Here is an 8,471-nt window from a genome sequence, read left to right on the forward strand (position 1 = left end):
CCTTGGAAGGCTGTTCCAGAACTTCACTCCTCTGATGGTTAGAAACCTTTGTCTAATTTCAAATCTAAACTTCCTGATCGCCAGTTTATATCCATTTGTTCTTGTGTCCGCATTGGTACTGAGCTTAAATAATTCCTCTCCCTCTGTGATATTTATCCCTCTGATATATTTATGGAGAGCAATCATATCTCCCCTCAGCCTTCTTTTGGTTAGGCTAAACAAGCCAGGCTCCTTGAGTCTCCTTTCATAAGACAGGTTTTGTCTTTGGTATGTACATGTTGCACTGCCATCTAGGGACAGAAGAAAGCAAATGCACCTAAACACAGTCCAATACAACTTTGTATTTAAGACCATTGGCTTTTCTCATGTGCTTCCTCCATAGGAGGCTTATCTGATGGCAATAGAAGGAGGCCTGCTTTTTAAGACACTTAGGAGGTTGTTTTGTAAGGAAACACTTACAGCATGTTAAAAAAAAAATTGCAAAGGCTTTTGTAAATTGTCTGTGCTGTGCAATACATTGTTAGTGTCCAGTGCCTCACACAGTAGCCCAATACACACCCAGGTACACACACACCTGCCCCACCCAACTGAACAGAGTGTGTTCTCCCCAAAACTAGAGATTAGGACTAAAGGATTAACACCCACATCATCTCTCTCGTGGCTTGATCCAGCGAGGCAGCTGACCATGTACTTACATTTAAGCATGCGAATAGTCCCATAAGTGCTATGCTGAATTGTAGCTTAACTATACTTACTTCCACTAGAATTTAAGCAGTTCATTGCTGAACATGGATCAATAAGCTTAAAGTTAATAAAATACTTACATGCTTTGCTGAATCAGGGCCTGTGTGTCCAATCCAACCTGCACTGAAATCCATCAGTCTACCAAGAGTTTGCTATGGCCTACAGTGAGTGTGTGTCAGTCAGTTCCATCTTAAATCATATACATTTATACACAGTCACATGTTAAATTCTCTAAGGCAAGAGCCTGGTCATCTTATCTGTCTGTAACTCGGCGTGTATGCCAGTGATTTTCAATGCCATATGCTGTGCTTATTATCAAGACATTATTTAATCAGTATTACACTCCAAAACAAAACTGTCCGCTGTAACACACTGCAAATATAGAAAGGCAAGGCTTATACAAATGCATGTTGTTCTTCAAATGGTTTTTATTTTTTCCCCTCAGGTATTAAATAAAACTGTGTCAGTGTAACAATTCTGACCATGCAAAGTCAAGTTTCTGTTTATTGTCAAACTTAAAGGGAATCTGTAGAAACATTAAGGATAACTAAAAGCAACAATCAAAAAATGACATTCACATAATCTAGCAGGGCATGACAAACCCACAAGGCAGAGAAGTTTCATCCTTCCTTTGTTTTGCTGTGTCTGCATAGCAGAAGCAGGTTCTGTCTCCTTTCATTGAGTGGGTGGGTGAAGAGAATCTTAGATGCCACAGGCCAATTATTTTGCCATCAGTTACATGTAACCCTCTTCTCATTCATGGGTGTAACTCAGGGCATAGAACCTAGCTCAATACATGCTGCCAAGAGTAAGTATATTAGAACTAGTAAAGGGCTAGCCTTTGAATTTCCTTGGTGTAGTCGGTAGATTGCTCTATTTCTTTAGTCTGGAGCAAATGCCGGTATCCAATTTATTTGCCTCTTGCAGGCCATTGATTTGTAACAGTAGTGCTGGATTGCCATTATTAATAAAAAAATAAAGGAAAATAGAGGTATGTTTGGGTCCAGTTATTGATAAACACCAGCTTAAAAACCCCAACCCTACGAAACTCTGATGCATTTTAGATCTTGATCTAATCTTAGGCTCTCATCTTGCAGTAATATCCACTAGCGGGATAGGGGCTTCAGCAGCCAGCTCCCGTCTCCATCATAGGATGAACCAAAACATGGGGATCTGAAATCGCTCTCTGCTTCCCACCTCCATTCACTCCACCCCTCCCCACAAACAAAAAAATAGTGGAGAAGCGCTTTAGCCACACAAGGAGTTTTATAGTAATAAAAAAAAATCTCAAAGAGCTTCAGAAAGATTCCTTAAGCCTCACGACACCCAGTGAAGTGGGTATTAAGACAAACCATTTTACACCAGGAGAAACTGCAGGCACTGTTTACAACATGGGCACTCTTACAAACAACTGGGCTTATTTGCCTGGACTCTGTCTGAGGATCTGTATTGATGAGCATCTTCTCTTCATCCCCTTCTTTCTACCTCTGTCTCGTATACTGCAAAAAAACGAAACCACACGTGATATAGGGACATATTAAAAGTGACCATTCACACAAGGAAGGAGTCTTTTTGGTAAAACCCTACCAAGCACTAACATTCAGGACCCCGTTTCTGATCCACCGAAGGCTGCTGAATTCCTTTTAACCTTCACAGAGTAAAACCCCAGGACTTCCCCTCTGAGAGATGTAGAATATTGGGCATGAGTTTGTTTCTGGATGGCCCTTGGGGATGAGTCGCCTATTGCTCACGGTGGAGAATGTGGAATAATTCAGCTGAAGCCAGTGGAGTCAGACCAGTCTCTGGGGTGAGATCAGAATTAGGGCCTTCACCAGGCACTCAGAATAGGGTTTGCAAACTGGGCTAAAAGTGCCAGAGATCTGGATGCTGCTAAAATTTTATAAAATCTGTGACTAATTAATAGCTCCTCCTGGTGTTAACTCTCTTCTGGATTTCAGAGTGATTTTTATTTTTATTTTCCCCCTCCCCTCCTCCTCCACAGTGATTTTTAATTAAATAACAGATTTTTTTAAGGCAGATGACTTTTTGACTCATTTTGTTAGGTTTGTTTGCTTACCAGTCAAACTTAACTTCAGTGAAACAGAAGTGAGACTCATGGCTCAACAGATCAGAAGAGATCCCTGCACTTAGGAATTGAGTTATCTTTCAAGCCACATTATTTTGCGCTGGCTGCATGGAGACATGCCACATCCGCAGCCTTGCCTGCGCTGACCAGCTGGAGGAAAATCTCCTAATGCTGATGCAGTGGCAGTATCGAGGGTAAGAGCGCTAGGGTTCTCACCCTGATCTTAGCAGCACAGGGAAGACTCGTGAGATGAGCATTCTGGGAGCCTGGTTACAAGTGGATGGAATGTTAGCAGGGAGAGAGTTAATTCATCTCAATGTTGAGCAGTGGGATAAACTGCGGCTTTCTTGTCTATATTAGATATTTACATAGCTGCAGATTCACTAGTTGCTGAAATCTGAACTAATCCCCAATGTAAACAAGGCCTCAGACGGGGCAGAAGTGTGCTCTCCTGAGTGAGAGTGTACTTGCAAACCCCCTGTGATTCATTAGTTTATAGTTCGGGGATTTTCTGTCAACGAAGAGCTGTTTTTTAAAAAGAATCCCTGAAACCAGGTCTAGTTATTACACAAATCCTCTCACCCATAGATCTCAAAGCCCATTGCAGAGGAAGACAAGTCTCATTTGTTTTCCAACATCCCAGCTCTTGAACTGAATTAACTAAGAACAGGATTCGGACAACCTGAGGGGGAGGAATATAGCTGCACTTACTTTATTCATGACCCAGTCAGCATCTTCAATGGCTCTCTTAATAATCTGCTGGATTCTCTCAGGACTGTCTTCATCCGCATGAACTCTGAAACTCTACGGGGTTTGAGCAGAATGTGAAAATGATTAACTCCAGTTAATGTAACAGCTGATCAGATCCTGCTAAAATAAGGATTTAAAATCCTGAAATAAATACTTGATCAAAAACATATACAATCTGAAGACCTAGAATGCCAATTCTAGCAAATAGGCAGATCGTTGTTCAGAAGGGGTTACAGCAGTGGCTTTCAACCTATTTTTCCATTGTGGGCCACATCCAATTCTATCTGTATGGCCCTGAGGATGTCACGTGGGCAGCAGCTGTGTGCTGATTGGGCCTCAGGTGGGGAACCACTGGGTTACAGTGAACATACTTTCATATTCGCTATTCTAAACCTTCTGCAGCAGGGGGTCTTATCGAAGTTTGTGCTAACAAGGTAAGGACCAGGGCTATTCACCTGGTTGTGTTGCACCAGCTGGAGCACATATTCCATATGCTCACACTAGCCTTGCTGACTTACGTTAAGGGCTTGCACGTTCGGGCATAGATCCCAGAAGTGGTGCATTCTGGGATGCTTGGAAAGGCCACCCAGGACATTCATGAACAGGATTATCTGACAGAGTTGACTGCACTTGCAGGGGGCTGGACTCAATAACCCAGAAGGTCTCTGCCAGTCCTATGTCCCTATGTATTGTGGAACAGCAATGGGAGAACGAACTGAACCGCTTCAGCTAGTTTGTGTCCACTACAGCAGTTCAGACTGAAATAGTGTATAGCTCTGCAAAAATTGTGTGTTCCCTTGTAAACCATATAAAGTATTTTATGTTGGATGCAAGGTGTGCTACAATCATTTTAAGAGGAACAGTACCTTTTTGGCCAGCAGAAACGAGGCTTTAGTGAACTGCCGAAATGAGGCATCAGCAATGGAAAAGAGATTCTAAAAGTTTAACGTGCTCTTAGTAAAAAAGTAAAGAAACTTTGTTTTTTAATTTTTAAGGATCTTTTTAACCTGATTAGTTTTCTCTACTTTAATAATCCAAATAAATGGGAAAACAAGCTTTCCCATCGCCAAAGAGAGCTTCTCTCTACCTGTCTGATTGCATGTCTGTAATGCTGTTGGATATTTTCTGTAGGAAGCCGCTTACAACATCGAAGCAGGTAGCGATATAACTGCAAAGGCTTCTGGACTAATTCAGCCCCCGGTAACGGAGCCATTGTCATGTTAAGATTTCAGCTGCTAAAACAAACAAAACAAGGGTATTTCACAAAACTGGGAAATGCACACTGCCGAATTAAATCTCAAGGTTAATTTTACAAGGAGAGCTTCAGTCTTGGTAAGCTTAAAACCAGGAGTAATCTGAGTGGTTTGCAGGAACATACAGGTTTAGTATCATGATTTATTTTTAATTATGCTTTGAATTTTCATCCCGGAATCTGCAAGTTCTTATATAATCTCCCCATGGGATTAGGAGGAAATGAGGCATGGAATGGCTAAGGAACGGCTAAGGAACATGTTCAAACTATTGAGAAATTGCTTATTTGAGGGCAGCTAGGGTTAGGTGTCATGAATCAAATGTAGAAATATAGAAGTGTATGTGAGAAAGGGGTCCGTGGGTGGCTGGGTGTACATAACCCCCTTCCCCCCCACAGTATACAATTTTTCCCCTCCCCCCTGCCCCTTTGTAAATCACTTGTGTTAGGGACTGATCTTGACTGGGGGGGACTTCTCACATGTGTACGTCTTTGAAGGAATGGGGCCTTCAAACAGCTCTTTGGGGCAGGGGCATTGTCTTTGAGATGTTTGTAGGGCACTTAGCACTCAGACACGGGCCTCCATTCTGCTACTGTAAATGATCCTCATGCAGTGTGCCAGTCTGGAAGAAGAGGTCCTAGCCCTTGCACCTGTAGTCTGATCCCCATGAGCTGACCTATGCCCATGCTGCCCCTCTCCCCCATGCCTCTAGTGAGTCCATATGGAGCCTCACTAGGCAACCCACATGGCTGATATTGCAGGATCAGGGCCTTAAGTGATTGCTATTAAGATTATGTGAGTAGGGCTTGATTTCCTAGTGCTCGAATCGTTTCAAGAGCTCTAGGTGAAAACTGGTTTGCAAGCTTGAAGTTCCACCTTTTAAGCAATCTGCATAAACACACCAGGACTCGTGCACAAACATTAATAGCTTTGAGACTCATCATGAACGTAGCAGTAACAGGGAAAAGAACATCTACCAAACGTTCCCCAGCAGTACACTTGGATGGACTTTCTGTTACAATATACAAGCTGAATAAAGTGCTAATCGGATCTTTTAAATGACTAGTCATTTAACAGATGGTTGCCATCTGCGGAAACCTAAATTAACATTTTGGAGAAAGTACAGTTTTTACATAATTACTCATTAGAGTCAAGAAATACATGAGTAACTAAATAACCAAGTAGGTGTGGGATATAATTTTAGCATCAATTAAGGTATTTAGCCTTCATAATATCTTTGTGTGGGTTTTCTAAACACTTCACGTCCTTGGGCCAAATTCATCCTGGAGTGTAACTTTCTGCAGGGGCTGGCTACTGAGCGATTTCATGACAGCTCCAGTCCTGGCAGCTCTTGCATTTCACAGCCTCCTCTTCTGGGAAAATCATGCTCTTCGGCTAACCAGACCCCAATCGCCTGATAACAGCTAAGCGATGGGTGACACTAGTGTCTGGGTGTGAGAGCAATGGACGCAGGAGAGTCTAGTTTCGGTTTCAAAGTCCTCAACCAACTCCTGTCAGTGAACCTACACGCTGCATCTCAGCAAATGCACAGCAATAACTATTGCAGTCTTTTGGCTAGAGTATCAAAACAGGCCCTGAAGGGTCTTATGGTGGTGTCCACTATTTTTCCACCCCATACCCAGCCCCTCAAATTCCCTTCACTTTAGCATGACTATTTTGGGAAAATCCTAAAGGGCAGGGGTCTGTGCATGCTCAGCTCAGGGCAGGAGGGGGCTCCGAAGTGTAGACAATATCTAGGGCATAGTCCCCACGAATAAGGGCATGAGCACCCTGATGACTTGGCCAAATTCCCGCTGGGGTAATTTCCTTCCCCGTCTCTAAGCACCCCCTGTCCTGTCACCTGGAGATAGGGCTAATCTTCACTTCTTAGATTCAGTGGGTTTGGGGGTATTCACAACAGCTGCTGGGGTTCAAGCTGGAGGTGGCTGCCGGTGAGTGATGGGTAAGGCTGAGGGGGGGCGCTGATTGGGGGTTAAAGGGGCATGAACGTGCCCTGCAGAGGTGCCAGCCGGACGCACCCCTCTGTGCATTTAAAGCCCCCGCAGCTGGTGCTGCCGTGAATGCGCCCTGGCTCTCCCCGCCTGCAGCAGGCAGCCACAGAGGGGGAAGGCTTAGGGTAAAGGCCCCCCGCTGCTGGGGGCGGGGAGGGGGGTGCTAGCACGGGGAGCCCGGCACCTCTCCAAGCGCTCCCCCTCCCTGCAGCTGGGGCGCACGAGCGCGGCCCCGCGCCCCGGGGGCTCCGCATCCAGCCGGCAGGCGCGGGGGAGCCAGATCGCCCGGCTTGTATCCGCCGCCCGCAGGGACAGGGCCGGGCCCGCAGCGCCGCTCGGGTCGCCCCAAGGCCGGAGCCGGAGAGCCGCGCCCGGGAGGGCAGGCGGCCGCGGCTCGGCGCTTCCTTCCGGCGGCTGCAAGGCTCGGCTAGAGCCAGGAGCCAGCCTCAACCCCAGCGCACTGCCCCCCAGTATCCTCCCCAGCGCACTGCACCCCAGTAACCCCGCTGCCCCCCCCTTCCCCGTGCACTGCTCCCCAGCGCACTGCACCCCAGTATCCTCCCCAGAGCACTGCACCCCAGTAACCCCGCTGCCCCCCCTTCCCCGTGTACTGCTCCCCAGCGCACTGCACCCCAGTAACCCCGCTGCCCCCCCTTCCCCGTGCACTGCTCCCCAGCGCACTGCACCCCAGTATCCTCCCCAGCGCATTGCACCCCAGTAACCTCGCTGCCCCCCTTCCCCGTGTACTGCTCCCCAGCGCACTGCACCCCAGTAACCCCGCTGCCCCCCCTTCCCCGTGTACTGCTCCCCAGCGCACTGCACCCCAGTATCCTCCCCAGCGCATTGCACCCCAGTAACCCCGCTGCCCCCCCTTCCCCGTGTACTGCTCCCCAGCGCACTGCACCCCAGTATCCTCCCCAGCGCACTGCACCCCAGTAACCGCGCTGCCCCCTCGCCCTGCACCCCGGTATCCTCCCCCCGTACACTGCACCCCCGCCTCCCCAGTGTACTGTACTCTATTATCCTCCCCAGGGCACTGCACCCCAGTAACCCCGCTGCCCCCCTTCCCCGCGCACTGCTCCCCAGTATCCCCGCAGCTCCCCTCCCCAGTGCACTGCACCCCACTATCCCCAGTCCCACTGTCTCCTAGCCCCTTCTCCCCCTGCACTGCACCCCAGTATCCTTACATCCCATTGTCCCCTAGCCCCCTTTCCCCAGTGCACCGCACCCCTCTATGCCCGCGGCCCCCTCCTCCCCCGCGCGCTGCAGGTACCTCACTGGCCGCTGGCTCGGAAGCTGCCCGCACCCAAGGGCGAGGGCGGCCACGCGCCGCCGCGTGGGAATCCCGTTTGGCGGGGCCCAGGACGGTGAGCAGCGCCCCCCGCCGGGCGCACTGCAGATCACACCAGCCGCACACGAAATGCACAGCACCCACCCTTGGTTTTTCTGGACCCTGCAGAGGGTGACACCTGTGCTGAGGGCCCTCCTTTTGGTTTGCTGCCTCCTGTCCCGTCCCAAGGCGAGGAAGCATAGCCTGGTATCTGAGGCATCACCACGCCAGTGATCACCGGCTGCTGTATAGATGGCTACTCCCTGGAGTGACGTTTGTGGGTGCTGTCCCCCAAATAA

At 48.3% G+C, this 8,471-nt stretch overlaps 1 protein-coding gene across 2 annotated transcripts; it reads right to left on the reverse strand.

Moving 5' to 3' along the window:
* Nucleotides 1–1,127: 1,127 nt before the first annotated feature.
* Nucleotides 1,128–8,226, reverse strand: LYRM9 (LYR motif containing 9). 2 transcript variants are annotated; one of them, XM_084651180.1, is made up of 4 exons: nucleotides 8,116–8,206; nucleotides 4,668–4,812; nucleotides 3,542–3,634; nucleotides 1,128–2,243 (listed from the first exon to the last, which is right to left on the reverse strand). In XM_084651180.1, exons 2-4 carry the CDS (start codon nucleotides 4,797–4,799, stop codon nucleotides 2,226–2,228), a joined length of 243 nt encoding a protein of 80 aa, XP_084507306.1. In that variant the 5' UTR covers nucleotides 4,800–4,812; nucleotides 8,116–8,206; the 3' UTR covers nucleotides 1,128–2,225. The 2 variants fall into 2 exon arrangements, with proteins under 2 accessions (XP_084507306.1, XP_084507305.1); XM_084651179.1 differs by having other exon boundaries at nucleotides 1,130–2,243; nucleotides 4,668–4,815; nucleotides 8,116–8,226.
* Between the last annotated feature and the right edge of the window lie 245 nt (nucleotides 8,227–8,471).

Source organism: Lepidochelys olivacea (genome assembly GCF_965140295.1).
Source record: "Lepidochelys olivacea isolate rLepOli2 genome assembly, chromosome: 17".
NCBI lineage: Eukaryota > Metazoa > Chordata > Testudines > Cheloniidae > Lepidochelys > Lepidochelys olivacea.

Coding starts and splice junctions, on each gene's coding strand:
- LYRM9 (XM_084651180.1), bottom strand. CDS start 4,799: ATGACAATGGCTCCGTTACCGGGGGCTGAATTAGTCCAGAAGCCTTTG. Junction 3,635..4,667: donor ACAGACATGCAATCAGACAG/GTAGAGAGAAGC, acceptor CAAACCCCGTAG/AGTTTCAGAGTTCATGCGGA.